This window comes from Apodemus sylvaticus, chromosome 4 (genome assembly GCF_947179515.1).
Source record: "Apodemus sylvaticus chromosome 4, mApoSyl1.1, whole genome shotgun sequence".
Lineage (NCBI taxonomy): Eukaryota > Metazoa > Chordata > Mammalia > Rodentia > Muridae > Apodemus > Apodemus sylvaticus.
This window is the reverse complement of record NC_067475.1, coordinates 57,872,086-57,894,530: the sequence shown is the minus strand read 5'-3', so window position 1 is coordinate 57,894,530 and position 22,445 is coordinate 57,872,086. Positions and strand designations below refer to the sequence as shown.

The 22,445-nt window shown below is 41.1% G+C and overlaps 2 protein-coding genes and 2 pseudogenes across 2 annotated transcripts in view; 1 reads left to right on the top strand and 3 right to left on the bottom strand.

Annotated features, from left to right (window-relative positions):
* Positions 1-4,222: 4,222 nt before the first annotated feature.
* LOC127683584 (60S ribosomal protein L7a-like) lies at positions 4,223-6,818 on the bottom strand (annotated as a pseudogene).
* Positions 6,819-7,057: 239 nt separating this feature from the next.
* Positions 7,058-7,926, bottom strand: LOC127683583 (INO80 complex subunit E-like; annotated as a pseudogene).
* LOC127682842 (acidic mammalian chitinase) overlaps positions 7,763-22,445 on the top strand; it is a 124,181-nt gene continuing 109,498 nt past the window's right edge. Inside the window, exon 1 of the mRNA XM_052179542.1 lies at positions 7,763-7,807. The gene's annotated coding sequence lies outside the window, so the exon portion shown is untranslated. The remainder of the gene's footprint in view (positions 7,808-22,445) is intronic.
* Positions 16,387-20,163, bottom strand: Pifo (primary cilia formation). Its single transcript, XM_052179543.1, has 6 exons — positions 20,103-20,163; positions 19,873-20,018; positions 19,609-19,707; positions 18,771-18,901; positions 17,550-17,667; positions 16,387-16,455 (listed from the first exon to the last, which is right to left on the bottom strand). Exons 1-6 carry the CDS (start codon positions 20,161-20,163, stop codon positions 16,387-16,389), a joined length of 624 nt encoding a protein of 207 aa, XP_052035503.1.

The following is a 22,445-nucleotide window of genomic DNA, read 5'->3' as shown; positions in this document are numbered from 1 at the left end:
GTACATGAGCAAAACAGGTAAAAAAAAAAAATCCTAACTTTTACATTAAAGTTACTTTTTTATTCTGCATATTGGGTGTGCAGCACAGCATTGTGTGGAGGCCACAGATCGACTTTGAGAGTCAATTCTCTTTTTACACCATGTGGTTCTGAAATCAAAATCAGACTGTCAGGCTCGGTGGCAGGGGCTTTTACCTACTTAACCACATAGCTGGTCCCAAATATATGTGTTTTAATAGGACACTTCAGAGTTCTACCGCCTTTTCCCACTTTGAGATAGTTGGCTCTGTAACTTGCTAGACCATTGACTAAAAAGTTACGAAGTGGAAAAGGTGGAAGCAGAGATAAAAATTTTATTCTTATTCCATATAAGTGTGGGACTACTGCATGGAAACCTTCGCTGAAATAATAGTGACATCAGAAACCTAGTTCAATGACGGCTTTATTTAAATTAAATGTGTTTTTTTATATGTGTGTGCAGACACATCGTGTCTCCTGTGGAGGTCAAAGGATGACTGCTGGCTCTCTTCCTTCACTGTGTGGACTCCAGGGATCTACACCAATCAGCAGGTCTAGTGCTTTCCTCCATTGAGCCATCTCACCAGCCCACTGATGACAAACTTAAACTATGAAACTGAGAGAGCTGAGGACCTCGTGTTATTGCAGGTTGTCTCAAGAAAACAGACTCAGGGGCCTGGAGAGATGGCTCAGTGGTTAAGAGCACTGACTGCTCTTCCAGAGGTCCTGAGTTCAATTCCCAGCAACCACCTGGTGGCTTACTCATTTGTAATGGGCATCTGGTGCCCTCTTCTGGTGTGTTTGAAGACAGCGACAGTGTACTTACATACATGAAATAAAGAAATAAATCTTTAAAAAGAGAGAGAGAAAATAGATACGACTGACAAAAATAAAAATAAAAAAAGAGAAAACAGACTCAGAGAGCTTATGCACGAATATCCTGGAAAGCAAGCTTTTTACAAACACTAAGAAAGCCTGGGTGTTCAGAGATTGACAGGATGGAGACACAGATGTTAAATGTGGGTAGTTTTTAGAACAGCTGGGATGGTTATTGATTGGCTGTTTTGAGATGGTGAGAAAATACAGGGCACAGGATTAAACAATGAGACAATTGTCTACGAAAGAGCTGTGGGGAAGATGTTATGAACTTTTGTCATCTGGCTTTAATTTCGTATTTTCAATCATATTTTTTGTGTTAAGAATATTGCCACTAATTCATTGTTTCTAATGGCTGAATAGTACTCCATTGTGTAGATATACCACATTTTTTGCATCAAATGGATGGAGCTAGAGAACATCATACTAAGTGAGGTAACCCAGATTCAAAAGATAAATCATGATATGCACTCACTAATAAGTGGATATTAACCTAGAAAACTGGAATACCCAAAACATAATCTACACATCAAATGAGGTACAAGAAGAAAGGAAGAGTGGCCCCTTGTTCTGGAAAGACTCAGTGAAGCAGTATTCAGCAAAACCAGAACGGGGAAGTGGGAAGCGGTGGGTGGGAGGACAGGGGGAGAGAAGGGGGCTTACGGGACTTTCGGGGTGTGGGGGGGCTAGAAAAGGGGAAATCATTTGAAATGTAAATAAAAAATATATCGAATAAAAAAAATTTTAAACAAACAAAAAAAAGAATATTGCCACTAGGTGGCAGCAACATGCAGAGTTATGTTTTGTTTCAATAGGGAAGAGAAAAATAATCACTAAACATGTTTGTAGAAAGTAAGAAAAAAATGTTTGTAAAAATGAAATCAAATCATGCTTCTCATTACCATAAAAGTTGTTTTCATTACACATTCTGAAACAAAGGCCTTGGGCTTATTCAGCTGTGATCAGACAGAATTCTGCATTCAGACAAATAGCACTTGAAATTCCACTGCTGCCTTTTATTAATTGTGATCCCAGGGGAGTTAAGTCACCCTAATATGGGTATTGCCATGATCAGGCATCATATGTGCCTGGTATAAATTTGTTAAGTGATGCCCTCAGCAGCTATTATTTTGCTTAAAAGTCTTTCTAAAAAGAAATGTTAAGTTAGACTTCAGGGAGGTTGAGCATGGTGACACTTCCAACATGAACCTCAGTTTGCAGGTAAAGGGAGGAAGGCAAACTCCATATGGAAATGGTTGAGGAAGCAGGTGAATCGTGTCGCCGGAATGTATTTCAGCTGTGCATGGTCGATGCTGTTTGGATGTTCTGATTTATTAGAGTGATAGAATAATGCATTTATCTCTCCCCCTTTGTACCTTTAATTTAATTTTCCTTGCATGCAAACTCTGTGCCCAGGTTAAGTCCTGAATTGTCTTGTGTGTTCACATATGCATATATGCATGCACTATGGTGAGTCCATAAAAAGTGCACACATATGTGGATCTGAGTGTTCTAGAGAATGCTGTCACATGCCTCATGCTTTTCTCTGTGGTTTGAACTCTGAAGTTAGAGACAGTTCATGAATGATCTCCATTCCTTATGGCTGTGTCAATACAACCAAAATATGAAATCTGAGACGAGGACGCAAGTAAGTAAGATGAACTAGGCACTGTTTACCTGGGATCCAGACCAGACCGTTGGCACTCTAGCATCTTTTGTGGAAGGCCAAGGAGGAATCTAAGAGGGGAATCACAGTAAGTGGGGTAGGGACTTAGGCCCTTTGTGTTCCCATTTCTCTGGAGCTCCTCATATTTGTCTTTCCCTTCTCTTAGTCTGTGATCAACTGCGATGGCATACGGAGCATGCCTGCTCTCACTTTTACCATCATCAAACCCATTTCCTCCCCTGTCCCTGATCTATATGTTCAATGCACATACATCCTCCCAGGACACCTGTTGCAGATTTTGATCGGGTCGGCCTAAGCAGAAGTTCTTTGTCCCAGTTCATACCTGACAGCTATGGTGGAACCAGCAGGCGCCAGGCTGATGCTGAATAAGAATTCAGAGGCCAATATGAGTGTCATGAAATATAAGGTGGTTTGTGCAGTTTTGGGGTTGAGGCCACTAACCTGGCCTTCCCCAGCAGACAGTCCCTGTGAGTTATGGGAGCCATTTTCCTCAAGAAACATTATTCTAGGACAAAGCTAATAATGAGAAGCGGTGGTGGGGCTTGGATCTCTTTGCCCAGATTAGCTCAAGTTCCCATTTACCTTTCTTGGCAGAGCTCTGGGGACCTCTTGGTGTTTCCGTGGGCCAGCAGCAGCAGCAGCCGCAGCATTTTTATGCTCTTGATGCCTCTGATCATCAGAATTTTACTTTCTATAAGTCATGTGTCATAGGGGTATGCATGGAAACAAACCATGGTTTTGGACCCCAGCATGTTTTGTTAAAGTCCCACTCTTGGGGGACTTCTTCCCTTTGTATTTATATGTTTTAGAGACTGCCTGAACAGCGAGCACTGCATGTGATAAAAGAAACTGCTTATGCATATTCACTATTGTACATCTGTGGGCAATCAGGTGGACACTGAGAATGGGACTTGCCAACCCAACTTACAGGTTCAGCTGCAGTGCCCTGTGACAAGGATGTTTGAAGTTCTCCCCCCTTTGCCAATAAAGTTGTAAATTAAAACCATCAAACATCCAAAAAAAAAAAAGTCCCACTCTTGGGCATCATTTATGCTTGATGGATCCCAGTAGTTGAATTTCTGTTACAGTTGGCCATTTGAGGTGGGTTCTTCTGAGGCAGAGGACTGTGTTTAGGAGACCAGTTTTAAGCATTCCCTTGGATCCTTAAAAACTATTTCTACAGAGCTGGAGAGATGGCTCAGCGCTTAAGAGCACTGACTGTTTTTCTGAAGGTCCTGAGTTCAAATCGCAGCAACCACATGGTGGTTCACAATCATCCATAATGAGATCTGATGCTCTCTTCTAGTGCTGTCTGAAGACAGCTACAGTTAGATCTAACAATAAGTAAATCTTTAAGCCGGAGTGAGCGGGGCTGAGCCGGAGTGAGCAGAGATCCACCATCATCATCAACAGCTACAGTGTACTTATATAAATAAATAATTAAAAAAAAACCTATCTCTACAGTGTGCATTTCACATCAAACACCATGTGACTAAAAAGATTTGTCCAAGTAAAAGATGCCAAACATTGCCAGGAAGCTTGTGGGAGTGAGAGTGGATATATCTACACATTTTCTTTTCTTTTTTTCTTTTTGGAAGACAATTTTGTAATTATATTTATGTACAGAAAACTTAGTGTACATTTAACCCAGTTTAGTGGCAAGTTCTTTAGCCTTTGCCTTTTCCAGCTTGGCAATGCGAGACACAGACTTAGGACCCAGGATGTTGCCTCCCCAGTGGTAGTGGATCTCATCATATCTGTCATTACAATTGGTCCCAATAGCATCCACCAGCTTAGCCAGAGCACCCTTGTCTTCCCAGTTAACCTGTGTGAAGGCAACAGTGGTGCTCGTCCTCCTGTGGACCAGGCGCCCCGGCCTTCCCCTTGATGACGCAGTTGAGCACTGCCCCACCCCCATCTTTTGACACTGGGTAGACAGGAAAACCATTAGCTCAATGGGGTCTACATCATGGGCAACCACCACCAGCTGAGCCTTCTTGTTCTCCACCAAGGTGGTGACCGTATTGACTCCTGCTTGGACAGCAGCTTTCTTCTCAGCATGACCCAGTAGCCTTTGCTTCTTCTCCTGCTTTGTCTCTGGCCTGTACTTGTGGGCAAAACAAGCAGCTCAGTAGCTGTTTGCCTGTCCAGGGCCTGGGTAAACTGGTTAATGGCAGGAGGGACTTTGAGCCGCTTATAGAGGGTGGCTCTTTGCGGCTGCAGCCTGATGTTGCCGGGCCATTTGACAAAGCGTGTTTGGTCTCTTTTCTGGGCTGGATGTCCTGCCTAATGCAGAAGTTCTTGGGCCTTCTCTCAAACAAAGGATTGACCATCTTTTTGGCCTCCTGTTTCTTGTACCTGCATTTGGGGTGTAGATGTTCAGAATTGAGACTTCATTTTGGTAGATTTTTCCTTTGATAACTTGTTTGATAACTTTTGGTTGGAAGTCTATTTTACTAGATATAAAAATGGCTCCTCAAGCTTGTTTCATGGGACCATTTACTTGGAAAAAAATTTTCTAATCTTTTAGTCTGAGATAGTGTATGTCTTTGTCACTGAGGTATGTTTCTTGTATGCAGCAAAATGCTGGGTCCTGTTCACATCTCCAGTCTCTTAGCCTATGCCTTTTTATTGGGGAATTGAATCCATTAAGAGATATTAAAGAACAATGATTATTTCCTGTTATTTTTTTTATTAGTGGTGGTATTTATTATGTTTGTGTGATTCTCTTCTTTTGGGTTTGTTATGAGATGATTAATTTCTTGGTTTTCTGTGGGTGTAGTTTTCCTCCTTGTGTTGGAGGTTTCCTTCTATTATCCTTTGTAGGGGTGGATTAGTAAAAAGATAGTTTAAGTTTGGTTTTGTCATTGAATATCTTGGTTTCTCCATCTATGATGACTGAGAGCTTTGCTGGGTATAGTGGCCTGGGCTGGCATTTGTGTTCTCTTAAGGTCTGCATGACATCTGTCTAAGATCTTCTGGTTTTTAATAGTCTCTGTTTAAAAGTCTGGTGTAATTCTGATAAGTCTGCCTTTATATGTTTCTTGGCCTATTTCACTTAATGCTTTTAATATTCTTTCTCTGTTCTGTGCAGTTAGTGTTTTGATTATTATATGATGAGAGGATTTTATTTTCTAGTCCAATGTATTTGGTGTTCTGTAGGCTTCTTGTATGTTTATGGCTAGCTCTTCAGATTTGGGACATTTTCTTCTATGATTTTGTTGAAGATATTTCCTGGCCCTTTGAAGGGGACTCTTCACCCTGTTCTATTTCTATTATTTTTAGGTTTGGTCTTTCATTGTGTCCTGAATTTCCTGAATGTTTTGGTTTGGAGCTTTGTATTTTCTTTGGCCCTTGTGTCAATATCTTCTGTGGTATCTTCTATGCCTGAGATTCCCTTATCTCTTGTATTCTGTTGGTGATGCTTGCATCTGTAGCTCCTGATCTCTTTCCTAATTGTCCACCTCCATTTGTGATTTCTATATTGTTTCTATTTCCTTTTTTAGATCTTGGACTGTTTTCAATTTTGTTGTTTTTTTCTCCCTGTATTTCTTTAAGGGATTTGTTCTCTCTTTAAGGGATGCTACCTGTTTTCCTATATTTCTTTAAGGGAGTTATTTATATCCTCCTTAAAGGCCCCTCTTGAGATGGGATTTCAGTTCAGAATCTTACTCTCTGGGTGTGCTAGCATATCCATGGCTTTCTGTGGAAAGGTAACTGGGTTCTGCTGGTACCAAATTACATTGGCTTCTATTGGTTATGTTCTTGTACTTGCCTTTCAACAATTATCTCTGGTGTTAACTGGCCTGGGTATTTCAAACTGGAGCTTGTCTCCTTGGAGGCAGGAAGAGCTGTGTGACCTGGGTTACAGTAGGCTACTTGGGAGGCAGGCAGTGCTGTCTCTGGTTAGGGAGGCCTCCTGTGACCCTGGTTAGAGCAAGCCTCCTGTGTCCCTATGTTACTGTGTCCCTCTTGGGAGACATGTAGGCTATGGGGTCCTGTAGCGGGTAGGCTAGCCGACCTGCCACAAGTTCAGGGGGAGGTTCAGACTGGAAGGGATGATTTCCAAGGGTTTGGCAGAGCATTGATAGAACTCCCTTCAGCATGGCTCTGTAGGGTCCCAGCAGATGTGTGTATTGGGGCAGGGGGTCTTACCTGTGTTCCTGGTTATTGAAGACTTCCTGGGCAACAGGTAGGCTGTGTGGAGCTTGGTGGGGGGAGGCTCTCTGATCTGCCATGGGTTTGGGTGGAGGTGCAGACTGGAAGGGGGAGGTCTTTTGCTTTCCTTTCTTTTTTCTTTTTTTAAAGAGCCAACTCTAATACAGAGCCTTCATTAAGTTGTCCTAGCCCTGCACAGCTTTTCTTCTAAAGGGGCGGCCACCGTAGAACTGTTCCCTGGATGGGGCTGGGATGTAAGGGCGGGACCCTGCCACCTTCCTCGGGACATTCCTGCGTGTTTATGCCTTTTTTGATTGTGTCAGTGGCCGAGACATGGCAACCAGGCATCAATCTCTTGAGGAAGTGGGCTCGAGTGTGCAGGCACGGGAGGAGTGCTGTGTGAGAAACACTGTGTGAGGTGCCTGGCAGGTAGCACTGCATAGCTACTGTCGATCACTAGGTCGTCATCTCCGTCCAGGGCATCATCTCCGCTGCCTGCATCGCTGAACATCTGCTGAGGGACGGTGCTCAGGACTGTATGTTGAGGCATCTTGGGAGGAGGCAGGGGAGTCAGGGCTGCCCCAACACTGGCACCAGAACCCCTGGAAGGGAAGGCCAGCAGCCCACCAACAGGGCAGTCAGGGAATCCCACCACTATCTTGAGTTTCCAGGGTAGGCGGGGCCGTTTCTCCAGCATGGTCCAAAGCCAGCAAGGCTCAGGCATCTGCAGGGCCTGGTAGTCAGAAGGGAAGGGAGGGTAACGGGAAGAAGCCAGCGATCTCAGGTATGGGGACGGGTCCCAGAAGTCTGCAAGGGAAATCCTGTTGAAGGAGGCAAGGAGAAGCTGGAAGGGGATGTGGCACTTCCCATCGGGGTGGCTTCTTTTCCTCTTAGGGGCTGGTGTGCCAGATAACTTGGTGTCCCCTCTGTCTCACTGTTATCTGAAGACGCAGTGGCATCTGAATTGGAAGAGTCTTCATCCACGTCCTCATACTGCAGAAGTCGATCTAGAAGGAAACCTTCAGCAGTTTCCTTTGTGCCTTTCTGAGCTCCTCCTGGAAGCACTCGGGTTCGTAAGTGAGCTTCCACTTCAGATTCCTGAATTTCGTCTTGTTGTCCACTTCGCCTGTCTGCTGGTCAGTTCATTAACAGCCAGGGAGAAGCGCCCCGGGGTAGAGTCCAGCTACTCAAGTCCTCCGACCTCTCTGGTCTTTTGCTTTCTTAATGTAGTTATTCAGCACTGTAAATTACTTAAGACTGCTTGCATTTTGTCTCTTGGGATTTTAAATGTTGTGTTTTCATTTTATTTTGAGTCTAAGAATTTTAAAATGTTTCATTCTTGTTTTATTCAAAAAAAAAAAAAAAAAACACTTGTAACTGTCCGCAGTTACATCGAACCGGTTACCTGGAAGGGACCCTGGGGATGTATGGGAAGGCGGCAAAAAAGAGATGAAGACCAAGACAACATTTCAGTTCAAGGTCTCAAAGTTTAATGAAGAACTCCAAATATACAGGCAGGGGAAAACCCTTCCCCAAAGGCTGGAAGTTTCTCAGCAGAACTGGTTCAGTTGCCCCACAGGTGGCTAGTGTTTCTCAGGAAATTGCAGGTCCTTGAAGAACAATGGGCTTCACCTTTGTCTGAGTGCTCCACCCTAGGTGGAGGGGATTATGGCAGACACAGGAGTTCCCACTCAAAGGCTGGGAGAGGAACCTCACATTGGTCGATATCAAGTTCCTGCCAGATGGCTTGGCACCTCAATAAGGCTCTCTACAACAATAATCATTCAATTGTGCGATGTTTAATCTCCAGGAATCAGTGGGTGTTTTACTTTCTTTTGCTGTTGATTTGTAGTCTCATTCCCTTGAAATCCAACAAAATACAAGAAGTTATCTCAATTTTCCCTACATTTAAGACTTCTTTTATGTCCTAATGTATCTATTTTAGAGAAAGTTCTACAGGCCACTGAGAAAACTGTACATTATGTGGTTTGGATAGAATGTCAGTTAAGTTTATTTTATCTATGATGTAATTTAATTCTAATCTTTTGAGGGTAATCTGAGATGTTATATCTAGTAGCATTTGTTTTATGAATTTGGGTGTACTTCTATTAAGGAAATGTATATTTAGAAATATGTCTTTTGATCAATTCTTCCCTTGAGTACTATGAAGTACCCTTCTCAATCTTTTCTAATTAGTTTTGGCTTGAAGTATATTTTGTTAAATATTAGAACAAGTGATAGCTGCTTGAAATACCTTTACCTATGCTTTTATCCTAAGGTAATGACTTTATTTTATGGTGGGGTGTATTTCTTGGAGGCAACAGATAGGTGTGTGGGATTGTGGTGTGAGACAGTTTATAGCTTGGTTAAGCAAGGTCAACTCCATAATCCTGTGGCTATCAGTCACGTGTGGTCACGCCCCAAACCTCTAGTGTTCTGCCTGGACTCCACCTCTGCAGTCACCTGGTTATAGCCAGGCTTTCCCTGCCCCTTGGTTACCTGGCTATGGCCAGGTAACCCAGCTTCCTATAAAAGGAGGCTTCTCACCCGTCCTTGCTCTCTTATCCCACTCTCTCTCTCTCTCTCTCTCTCTCTCTCTCTTTCTGCTCCACCTTTCTCTCCTTTCTTTCTCCCCTTTCCATGTGGTCATGGCCTTTTTTCATCTATCTTCTCTTTTTTTACTTCCCTATTTCCTTTTCTCTTTATTTTTTTAATAATAAAATATCAAAACTATGAACTGTCTCTTTTATTAAACCGGCTGCGTAAGAGCATGGAGCAGGCCTCAGCATTTCCAGCCACCAGGGAAGGACCTAAGCCTTCTCACAGCCAAGTGGCTTCTCAGCCAAGCAGCCTTGCAAAAGGCCCCGCCCTCCGGGCAAAGTCCTCCCTGCTAACCAGGCAGTATCCTGCCCACAGGCCATGGGAACCAGCACCTGTGCTGCTCGGTCCTACTGGAGTTTCCCTATCCCCCTTTGTGGACTCTGCTGTGTGCCAGAGTTCTCTCATATGCGGGACCTGCCGTTGTTTTCCTCTCACCCCCCCAACCCCGTTGCTTTTTTTTTCCCACAGAGGTAATTCTTGCTTTTAAATCTAGTGTACTTGTCTATGTCTGTCTTTCTATTAAAAATAGAGATTACTACTGTCTTAGTCAGGGTTTCTATTCCTGCACAAACATCATGACCAAGAAACAAGTTGGGGAGCAAAGGGTTTATTCAGCTTACACTTCCACATTGCTCTTCATCACTAAAGGAAGTCAGGACAGGAACTCAAGCAGGTCAGGAAGCAGGAGCTGATGCAGAGGCCATGGAGGGATGTTCCTTACTGGCTTGCTTCCCCTGGCTTGCTCAGCTTGCCTTCTTATAGAACCCAAGAGCACCAGCCCAGGGATGGTGCCATTCACAATGGGTCTTCTCCTCTTGATCACAAATTGAGAAAATGCGTTACAGCTGGATCTCATGGAGGCATTTCCTCACCTGAAGCTCCTTTCTCTGGGATAACTCCAGCTTATGTCAAGTTGGCACACAAAACCAGCCAGTGCAAGTACTATTCAAAGTTATCATTAAAAGGTCTCTATTGACAGTTTGCTGACTTTGCAGTGCTTGTTTTTCCAGTCTTCTCCTGCTTAGCTATCCCCCTAGAATGTTTTATTTTTCCCATGGCCTTGTGAATGAATTCACTCTTATATTCATTTTAAAGGGTTCCTTCAAGCATCTTCTGTGAAGCTGGCTTAATGGTCACAAACTGATTCACACTATTTTTAATAATGCAAAGTATTTAGCCTCTCTTTCAATTATGACAGATACTTTTGCTGGGTAAAGTACTCTGGATTCATATTTGTCTTGAACAATATGAAATGTAGCCTTCTGGGCCCTCCTAGCTTTTAATGCTTCAGCTGATAAATTTGCTGCTGTTCTAACAGGCCCAACTTTGTATGACTTGTTTTTCTCTTATCGCTTTCAATATACAATTTTGTATATTTAATAAATATACATAATTTTATTTAAATAAATAATTTTTAAAAAATAAATTTAAATAAATCTGATATGGTAATATTTTTCTAGTAGTTCCTGTTTGGTGTCCTAAATGCCTCCTATATCTGGAATGGCATCTCTTTCCCTAAACTCTGGAAAAATTTATTTTGATTCTTTTGAAAATGCTTTCTATAGCTTAGAATAAGATTCTTCTCATCTATTTCTTCTTATCCTTTAGCCCTGGTCTTTCCATATTGTCATATATAACTTGAAATTCTCACTTATACATTCTAATTATTTTATTTTTGGCCTTGTTGCCTTGTTCCAGTTCCTCTGCCTTGTGTTCACGTTCCTGTATTCTGTCCTTTCCTTGATCCACTCAATTTGTAAGACTCTCCACGAATCTTTTATTGACTTACTGTTTCTTTCATTTTCAGATTGACATTCCTTCTTTAAATCTTTCATTGCCTTACTTATTTTATTTAGCTGTTTATGTTCTCCTTGAGGAACTTAATTTCCTCAAGATTTCTTACAATCATTCTTTGAGTTCTTTGTCTGGGATTTTATCTAACTCATTGTCACTGAATGCCATTACTGTATGATTAGTAAATTTTGGAGGAGCTATATTGCCTTAGTTTCACATTTTTCTTGTACTACTGCATCAGGGCATAAGCATCTGAAGTTGTTTCACTGTTTGTATTTCTATTTCATTTTGAGACAGGGTTTCTCTGTGTAGCCTTGGCTGTTCTGGAACTCTGTAGAGCAGTCTGGCCTTGAACTCAGAGATCCATCTGCCTCTGCCTCCTAAGTGCTGGCATTAAAGATGCAACACTACCACCCAGCTAATTTTTAAAACAATCAGTTACATTTTTTAGTTGAAGTATTTGCAGGGTTCAAGTTGGCAGTGGATATTGCATGGTAGAGTTGAAGTGTGTGCCTCAGGCAACAGTTTCTCAGTCCAGAAATTCTTCGTGTCTGGGCTTGTGAATAATCCTTATATCATTATCTTAGTAGAATACTAACTAAGAAAGCAATTATAACTGCTGGATATCTCTACTATGTAGACCTCATTCAAGTCCATTAACAACAACAGTTCGACTTAAATATTGATGGGCAAACAAACAAGATAGTATGGCATATCCTTAGACTTTAGTTTCCAATGGTAGAGAATAAGGTGGTTTGGTATAGGGCTAAGAATTAGATTGCCTTTGGAGGAAAATGAAGTGAGAAAAGCAGCTGTGGGGGGCAAGTTGGGATTCTGTTAATGTCTATGTAGAGGTAAAAAGAGAAACAACCTAGAGCTAGTAGGGAAAGAATATGTGATATAGGTATAACATAATAGTATTCTTAATACCGGCTAGAGAAATATGCAGGACAATCTTAAGTCTTAAGTGTGCAATATACAAACAAAAGCAAAATCAATATTAGCCTTATATACAAGGGTAGGGATTAGTTAATAGAAAATCAAATAAAAAAGAATACTTACAGAATAAGCTTGGAGTCAGCTGAGGTGAGTTTAAAGACAAAGTTCTTAGATCTCTGCTTCAATTGGTGTGGTGAAAGAGGAGAAGAGGGTGGTCCTCTGTCTCTGTAGCTATCACGTACATTTTGTGGGTTGTACAGGGATGAAGAGGTTGGAAGTCCCTTCTTGACGGTTTCCTTGTCTTCCACCTTGACCTCTTATGACCTTGCAGGGCTGGTGTGCATGAGAAGCAGCACTTCCCATGAAGGCCCCATTGTTCCAAGCAGGAACTTGAGAGGGGGCTTATGTCTAGACTAAGGTTCTTAGCTCTTCCACCTGCTTCCTTGTAACTCTACCTCGACTTAATAACGTCACTTACAGGTCTTTTCCCTTGCAAGAGCAGAGCTTATTGTGTGCTCTCCTGACTGTTTTCTGTCACTGAGTTTCAGTGAGGTCTCTGATCCTTATCTTATAAGAAGTCCTCTTTCCTGTTCCTCTTTTTGGTTGTTTTCGAAACAAGGTCTCACTACATAGCTCAGGCTAGCCTCAGATTTATGGCCCTTCTGTCTTAGCCCTCTGCTTGTGAGCATAATTGCATGCATGTGCTGCCTTGCTCAGCTCAATAAAATCAAACACTTCCTGAGCAGAAAGCATAAATTGTAGGTTATCAGATTAAAAGAGGTCTGTGGAGGCTTTGGGTGTTAACTCAGTGGCTGAATACTTGTCTGACATGGTAAAGCACTGGGCTTAATGCCTAGCATTGCAAATTAAACTAAGTAATTAAAAAATTAGAGAGGACTATGTAAGGCAATCAGGGTAAGTGAAAATGCTTTTTCGTTTCTGATACCTTTATAATTGTTTTAATATTTAGTTTTGTTCTCAATAGAGACATTTCTGTCCTTTACCACTATGATTTCAGAAAACTTCAATCCTTAAGAAATTAGACCTCTCTGGCATTGTTCAGCTAAGAGCTTTTTTTTCCCTAACTGTTCCTTTTAATAGATGAAAGCGACTATGTGGCTCTCAAGGTTACTGTGGGATAGAGCTTTTCTACTGTTTTTGGTTGGGTCTCACTCGTGGATATCCAGACCCTTGAAGATTTGCCCCTTAATAATTACTAAGAGATTACAAGTGGACCCTAAAACACTTTCCCAAAAGATAAGATGGGCTACACTTGGGGTAAGGGAGATGGTTCAGTGGTTAAGAGAATTGACTGATCTTCCAGAGGGCCTGGGTTTGATTCCCAGTGGCTCACAGTGGTCTATAATTCCAGACTCAGGGTATCTAATGACAATGTTTTGGCCTCTGAGGGCACCGGGAATGCATGTGTTACACAGACATTCATGCAAATTAAATACTCATCTGCATTAAAGAATAATAGGCCATACTTAGCGTTAATTTTGATATGTATGAGTTACTTTAATGTTAAGAAGAAGGGAGGGGCTTGCCTTCCCAGGCTGGAGTATCTAGATATGTAGATACACACTTAAAACATGACTGTTGTACTGTTGTAGATTTATTTATTTATTTATTTATTAATACTACAGAGCAATAGTGTTAAAAACTGCATGGTATTGGTACAGTGACAGACAGGAGGATCAATGGAACAGGATTGAAGATCCAGAAATGAACCCACACACCTATGGCCACTTGATCCTCGACAAAGAGGCTGAAAACATCCAATGGAAAAAAGATAGCCTTTTCAACAAATGGTGCTGGTTCAACTGGAGGTCAGCATGCAGAAGAATGCGAATTGATCCATCCTTGTCTCCTTGTACTAAGCTCAAATCCAAATGGATCAAGGACCTCCACATAAAGCCAGACACTCTGAAGCTAATAGAAAAGAAACTGGGGAAGACCCTTGAGGACATCGGTACAGGGAGAAAGTTTCTGAACAGAACACCAATAGCATATGCTCTAAGAGCAAGAATTGACAAATGGGACCTCATAAGGTTACAGAGTTTCTGTAAGGCAAAGGACACCATCAAGAGGACAGATCGGCAACCAACAAATTGGGAAAAGATCTTCACCAATCCTACATCAGATAGAGGGCTAATATCCAATATATATAAAGAACTCAAGAAGTTAGACTCCAGAAAACCAAACAACCCTATTAAAAAATAAAATGGGGTACAGAGTTAAACAAAGAATTCTCACCTGAAGAACTTCGGATGGCGGAGAAGCATCTTAAAAAATGCTCAACTTCATTAGTCATTAGGGAAGTGCAAATCAAAACAACCATAAGATTTCATCTTACACCAGTCAGAATGGCTAAGATTAAAAATTCAGGAGACAGCAGGTGTTGGAGAGGGTGTGGAGAAAGAGGAACACTCCTCCACTGCTGGTGGGGTTGCAAATTGGTACAACCACTCTGGAAATCAGTCTGGCGGTTCCTCCGAAAACTGGGCACCTCACTTCCAGAAGATCCTGCTATACCACTCCTGGGCATATACCCAGAGGATTCCCCACCATGTAATAAGGATACATGCTCTACTATGTTCATAGCAGCCCTATTTCTAATTGCCAGATGCTGGAAAGAACCCAGGTATCCCTCAACAGAAGAGTGGATGCAAAAAATGTGGTATATCTACACAATGGAGTACTATTCAGCCATTAGAAACAAGGAATTCATGAAATTCTTAGGCAAATGGATGGAGCTAGAGAACATCATACTAAGTGAGGTAACCCAGACTCAAAAGGTGAATCATGGTATGCACTCACTAATAAGTGGTTATTAACCTAGAAAACTGGAAGACCCAAAACATAATCCACACATCAAATGAGGTACAAGAAGAAAGGAGGAGTGGCCCCTGGTTCTGGAAAGACTCAGTGAAACAGTATTCGGCAAAACCAGAACGGGGAAGTGGGAAGGGGTGAGTGGGAGGACAGGGGAAGAGAAGGGGGCTTACGGGACTTTCGGGGAGTGGGGGTGCTAGAAAAGGGGAAATCATTTGAAATGTAAATAAATTATATCGAATAAAAAAATTAAAAAAAAACATGACTGTTGTACTGTTGCAGATTTATTTATTTATTTATTTATTTATTTATTTATTTATTTATTGAGACAAGGTCTTTCTACATAACCCTGGCTGTCCTCACTATGCTTTTTTTTTAATTTATTTTTTATGTATATGAGTACACTGTAGCTGTCTTCAGACACACCAGAAGAGGACGTCAGATCTCATTACAGATGGTTGTGAGCTACCATGTGGTTGCTGGGATTTGAACTCAGGACCTTCAGAAGAGCAGTCAGTGCTCTTAACTGCTGAACCATCTCTCTAGCCCTGTCCTCACTATGTTGTTCAGGATTCTCTCTGCGTTTCCCTCTCAAATGTTGGGATTAAAGATGTGTGCCACTGTGCTCAGGTATTATGGATTCTTATTTCAAACCCCAAGACTCACTTGTAAACCTGCAGGGGCCATTTAAATGAAGGGCAGACCCAATCTATTAGCCAGCTTGTGAAATTTCTCTAAGACTTCAGGTTGGGTATATGTTGATTTCTAGTATATTCAGGTTGGGTATATGTTGATTTCTAGTATATTCAGTTGGGTATATGTTGATTTCTAGAATATTCAGGTTGGGTATATGTTGATTTCTAGTATATTCAGGTTGGGTATATGTTGATTTCTAGTATATTCCCAATGCTTGTTAGTTGCATGGCATTAAGTGGGAATTCAGTACGTAGGCTAAACAAGCAATGCCATGGGTAATAGAACTTTTGGGTTTTTGGAGTGTTATGTCAATCTAAGAAAGAAAAGAACTTGGAAATTTCCATTCTATACCAGAGAACTCATAAGCTTGAAAAAAGTCCCCAAACATAATTTAAATAATTTCTATATTTTGTGAGCTCAAATTCTAAGCCCTTAATATATAGGGTCTAAGATCTATCTAGTGGCAAGGCTAGTTGTAGAACATTTAAGACAGATGCCTGAGAATTAGAAGTAGTAGTCAAGGGATCCATGAGTATTTCTCAAAAATAAAACAACCTGGTTAGATACCCAACGGAGACCACTAGACCACAAACAAAGAGACAGAGTAGGAACATTCTGGACCAGCCTTTATGTATTTGGAGGGTGACTATGAGACCCTTGTCCCTCCCTGGACACCAAATGGGCAGACAAGAGAACCCAGGAACACAGAAATACAAGAGCAATTATGTCCTTAATTCTGGAGACTCCGTGATCAGGAGAGCATGTGATGATAGTGCCTACTTCTCATTTGTAATACAGGCTAAAGTAGGCCACACGGTTACGATGCTTTCTAAAGTCCTTGTCTGTAGACAGCTGCAATGAAAGAACATTGTCTAGCTTAGTATCCCAGTGAGAATCCTCTGGTTCTGATCTTCCTGGCTACATGAATTGAAACTTCACAGCACTGACCCTGTGGTCTAAGTAAAGCCAGACTCAATAACAATTGAAGTGTAGTGATTCAACATTTGTGAACTGAGAACATCATACTCTGGTGTTCATCATGCTAGCAATTAGTAGCTATGTGGAAAATTTTGAGTAGTTGATTAGCATTTTGAAGGCAAGGATTGTATGTTTAGCTAGGTTACCCATAGATCCTAACATATATATCTATGTTAGGCATATAACAAATATCCACGAATATAATTCTCTTATATTTTTGGTTATGAACCTAGTCTTTAATGGTTGAGCCATCTCTCCAGTCCACGGGTATAATTTTTTCAATTCCACTAGGTAAAAACCCATAAATCTAGAACTATAACGACAAACCCATACTAGGTATATATTCTTATGTATTGTATTAAATGATTTTCCATATTTCTCAGTTATTAATCTTTACAACAATGCCAGATAAATTAATTGCATTATTAAATTCATTTTAAAGATAAAAATTGATGTATAGAAAACCCCTAAAGATCATAAAGGAACCCAAGGCAGAAATCTTGTTTAAAGACAGATGATACTTTCTACATTCTTGCCCAGAATGCTCCCCAGTTCTGCAGTGATCTGACTCACATGTGATATGTCAGAAAGAACAGTGGATCAGGAGTTATAAATATGAATTGCAGCTGACCAGTCACCTAATTATTACTATTCTCAGTATCTTCCTATGTTATATAGGATATTTTTTCTTGTTTACTTTAAGGGATTATCAGGAGCAGTTATTCCCTTATCTAAGGAACAAATAAAACATGATATTTGGTAAGTAATAATTATCTATAAAATGCTAATGTAGATGTATTACTCTCCAAAAAGATTCTCACATTGATACACACACACACACACACACACACAATATAACTTCAGGGGATCATGAGTTATCTAAATTTCACGTACAGACTTCTGGCTAAGAATAAATGATATATAGTATGTAGTAGACAGAACAACGTTTTAAAGAAGAATCTTATTACCTCAGCTTTTAGAGTCCTTTTCTCTAGACATGGGACTTGAGACCAGTCTGGAGATCCAAATTTCATTGGCCAAGTAACTTTTGGGACTGACTTAGTCTCTGGATTGTATGTGCCTGGGCTAGAAATAAATAGAAATAAAGACAGATGTCATGGTAGATGACTGAACAAAACATCTTACCAGTCTTTGGGAAAAGAGGACTAACCTTTCGATGTCAGGCAGACATGAGCATCGTTTCCCTGTAACTATTTCTAATTAGGTTGCCAGTGTTAAAGAAAACCAGCCTCGACATCCAAATGGGTAAAGACAGACTCTAGTAAGAATATTTCTGTAACTCAGTGTCCTCAGCTGACAGATCAGAGGATACCAGAAGAGTGAGTGATCAGAGACCCACTGTGATGACAGATTAGTGCTGGCCAAGATTTGAACTTTGTGAAAGATATTCAGCAACAACCTGCCTACAATCTAGGGACAAGCAAAGCAGAACCAGTTGCTTTTCTTGACAATGAGATCAGCTTTGGATTGCCTTTGTTTGTAATCCTCTTACAGACTCTATTGTGAGGGAATATTTCCTTCCTTCCCACCATATACTAGCCATGATAATGTCTTTCCTTTCCTACCTCATCAAATTCCTTCCTAATTGAAAGTTTTTGCACTTGTGATTCTTTCTACTTGGGATGCTCTGTCGTCACACCTTCATAGGAAAAACAATCTATTCACTCAGATCTCAGATTGAATAGTACTTGCTGAGTGTTTTCCTTAACAACCTCAGATAAAGTAGACTCCAGCTTATCATTCTACATCCTATTCTCATGCCTCCATAGGACAGCACCAGGACTTACTGTCCTGAAGTAACTGTCACGTGGCCTACTTCACTCCTGGAAGTTTGACTAGTAAATTCTATGGTTAGCATTCTTACTACTGTTGATATTTTCTTGAGTATTTATGTCTGGTTTTGTTAGTTCTAATATATAATCTCCAAGAGATCAGGATCCCTGTTTGATGGGTATATTGAATGATTTGTAGAAGCTACAAAACTGCCTGACACATTAGCAAATATCTATTGAATTAATAACTAGTTCTACAATTAAACAGTACCAGAGACCTGGAAAGTTAGATATCAAATCTTTAAAGATTTAACTGGGAAGGTTTGGATGTAATTCCTGCTTTATATATTTCTTTTCCTATTTCCCTTTGAAATGTACAGTAAGCAGTAGACATACCCAGGGTAAGAATCGCCCTTTACTTCACTCTTAAATCGAGGCATCAATACATTAAATGGAGCAAAGCTCTTTTTGTGTTTTTCACTCAAAGTATCAACTTTCTGATACATTCCCGGGTATGGCGTCACATCCTGTAATCACAAAAAGATTAATGGGTTAGATGTAGATATATTTAATAAGATATAATTTATATCTTGATAAGATATAATTTAAGGTAAACAAAACAGAATAATTTTTATCCTATTTATAAATCAGCTACATACAAGTTAGTGTGTCCAAGATGTAGAAATAGGCCCATGTAGGCAAAAACCTAGTATGGGAGTGGTGTAGCTATAGAATGATATACAACACACAGAAATAAACTTGGTATGGGTAAAGAGTCAATGTGAGTTGGTACAGTCTACCACTGGGAGAATTTTATAGTTAGTATTTCCAGTCCTTGACTGTTCATGTCAAAACCACCAACAAGAGAGTAGGAGCTTATTTAGTCAAGGGCTATAGCTCAGAGGAAGTACATTCGCCTGGTGCAGTCTAGGCTCAGAACTGCATCAGAAAAAGAAAGATAAGATTTTTTTCTCAGACTTGAAATCTAGCCAGACACATATATCACAAAGTGAAAAAGTTGGAAGTTGCCCTTTAACTAACAAGATAATGTGATGTATATAAACGTAGGTTCTATATTTTAACTTTTGGTTATTAAAGCCTTGTCTTGGCCCATTTCTTGAGGGAAGTGCTTTTCTCCTCCACCCTCCTCAATCATCTACCCGTGTACAGTGCTAATTCCTCAAAATAAATTTATGTTTGCCACATGGACCACCTTATAATCCCAGAGCATTACCTTGCTGATTGGCTTAAACCTCACAGCTGTCCTGGCTCCAATAGCATAGCCTTTCGTACTGGTTGGGACTTTCGATAGGTTATATGCCAAACCATTCCACTTCCAGTAGAAGGAAGTAAGGGAAGGAGGGGAGGAGAAAGAGGAAAAACATCAGTAATGCAATCATAGAACAGCCTTCAAAGTGGAGGGAATATAGAATGTGTAAGCTTCTCTGAAGACATAGACAGGAAACTGAGACCCACCCCAGAGGAGGTGAATACTCACATCTGTTGCTGCTGCATAACATCCAGGGCCTGTGTGGGGCAATCCCCTAAGAGGGAGATACGCGTTCCCCAGCCAGGTTGGGGGATAGTAGTGAGGAAAGAGTTTCCTCGCTTGACGTGTTCCAAAGGAGTAATTATTCACCTTCCCTAAAGATCAAGAGAAGAAACTCCAGGTGAGCGCGTGGGTGGAGGGAAGCAAGGGGGCAGGTGGACCATGCTGCGAATTCTTACATTGTAAAGCAGGTGTAACTCCACGGAGCGGGGGAGCAAGCGGTACTTCCTCTGTGTTCATCTCTCCTGCTCTTCTTACCCTTCTCTCGCTGTCTATTCTGTAATTCTCTGCTACTTTCCTTACCTATTCTGCTGAAGCACATCCTGCAGGGTGCTAGGATTAGCTCTGTGTACTACGTTGTCAAGGGAACAGAACCGAGGAGAGCGGGAGAAGCAGAGCTTTGAGTGCGCCTGCGCAGCAGGTTGCCCAGGACACCGGTCAAGTTAGATCTAGGCTCCTAGAGGCTCTTAATTCAGAGGGCAGAGCTTGCTAGGCACCAGGTGGAAGGGCTACATGGATGAGTAAACTGTGGCAAACTGCTTTGGAAATGTCTACGAGGAATACAGGGCTGTAAAGGTAGGGGCTCAGATCACCCTAGCCCTGGACTCCTGGGACTAGAGAAGCAGAAAAAACTGAACTGTTTTGACATGTGAGGAAGAAGCGCCTCTGAACAATGCCTGGAGCAGAGGATGGTGGGGCAGGGTAGATGTTGAGGTTGAACTGAGAGCAAGGACCCCATCAGGTCCATTTTAGACCCACTTTTGTTTGTTTGTTTCTTTCCTTCCTTTCTTCTTTCTTTCTTTTTCTTTCTTCTTTCTTTCTTTCTTTCTTTCTTTCTTTCTTTCTTTCTTTCTTTCTTTCTTTCTTTCATTTTAGTGTCATTTCTGTTACATTCTTTTTTCCTTTTTTAATTTTCTATATCTTTTGTTTTCATTCCAAATGATTTGCCCTTTCCCAGTTCTCCCCTCCCCATATGTTCCATAAGCCTTCTTCACTCCACCCATTCTCCAATCACCTCCCTCCTTTTTCCTCTGTCCTGGTACTCCCTACAATGCTATATCAAGCCTTTCCAAGATCAGGGCCCTCTCCTTACTTCATGGGAGTCATTTGATATGCTAATTGTGCCTTGGGTATTCAGAGCTTCTGGGCTAATTAATATCCACTTATCAGAGATTGCATTCCATGTATATTCTTTTGTGACTGGGTTACCTCATTTAGGATGATATTTTCCAGTACCAACCATTTGCCCAAAAATTTCATTAAGTCATTGTTTTTAATTGCTGAGTAGTATTCCATTGTAAATATACCACATTTCTGTATCCATTCCTCCATTGAGGGACATCTGGGTTCTTTCCAGCTTGTGTCTATTATAAATAAGGCTGCTATGAACATAATGGAGGATGTGTCCTTATTGCATGCTGGGGAATCCTCTGGGTATATGCTAGGAGAGGTATAGCAGGGTCCTCCGGAAGTGTCATGTCCAGTTTTTTGAGGAACGGCCAGACTGATTTCCATAGTGGTTGTACCATCTTATAATCCCACCAGCAGTGGAGGAGTGGTCCTCTTTCTCCACATCCTGGCCAACACCTGCTGTCTCCTGAGTTTTTAACCTTAGTCATTCTGACTGGTGTGAGGTGAAATCACAGGGTTGTTTTGATTTGCATTTCCCTAATGACTAATGATGAGCATTTCTTAAGGTGCTTCTCAGCCATCTGATTTTCTTCAGGTGAAAATTCTTTGTTTAGATCTGTACCCAATTTTTTAATGGGGTTATTTGGTTCCCTGGGATATAACTTCTTGAGTTCTTTGTATATATTGGATATTAGCCCTCTATCTGATGTAGGGTTGGTGAAGATCTTTTCTCAATTTGTTGGTTGCCGTTTTGTCCTTTTGACAGTGTCCTTTGCCTTACAGAAACTTTGTAATTTTATGAGGTCCCATTTGTCAATTCTTGATCTTAGAGCATAAGCTATTGGTGTTCTGTTCAGGAACTTTCCCCCTGTGCCCATGTCCTCAATGGTTTCCCCCAGTTTCTTTTCTATTAGTTTCAGTGTGTCTGGTTTTATGTGGAGGTCCTTGACCCACTTGGAGTTGAGCTTAGTACAAGGAGATAAGAATGGATCAATTCACATTCTCCTGCATGCTGAACTCCAGTTGAACCAGCACCATTTGTTGAAAAGGCTATCTTTTTTTTCCTACTGGATGTTTTCAGCTCCTTTGTTAAAGATCAAGTGACCATAGGTGTGTGGATTCATTTCTGGATCTTCAATTCTATTCCATTGGTCCACTTGCCTGTCACTGTGCCAATACCATGCAGTTTTTAACACTATTGCTCTGTAGTATTGCTTGAGGTCTGGGATACTGATTCCCCCAGAAGTTCTTTTACTATTGAGAATAGTTTTAGCTATCCTGGGTTTTTTGTTATTCCAGATAAATTTGAGAATTGCTTTTTCTAACTCTGTGAAGAACTGAGTTGGGATTTTGATGGGGATTGCGTTGAATCTGTAGATTGCTTTTGGCAA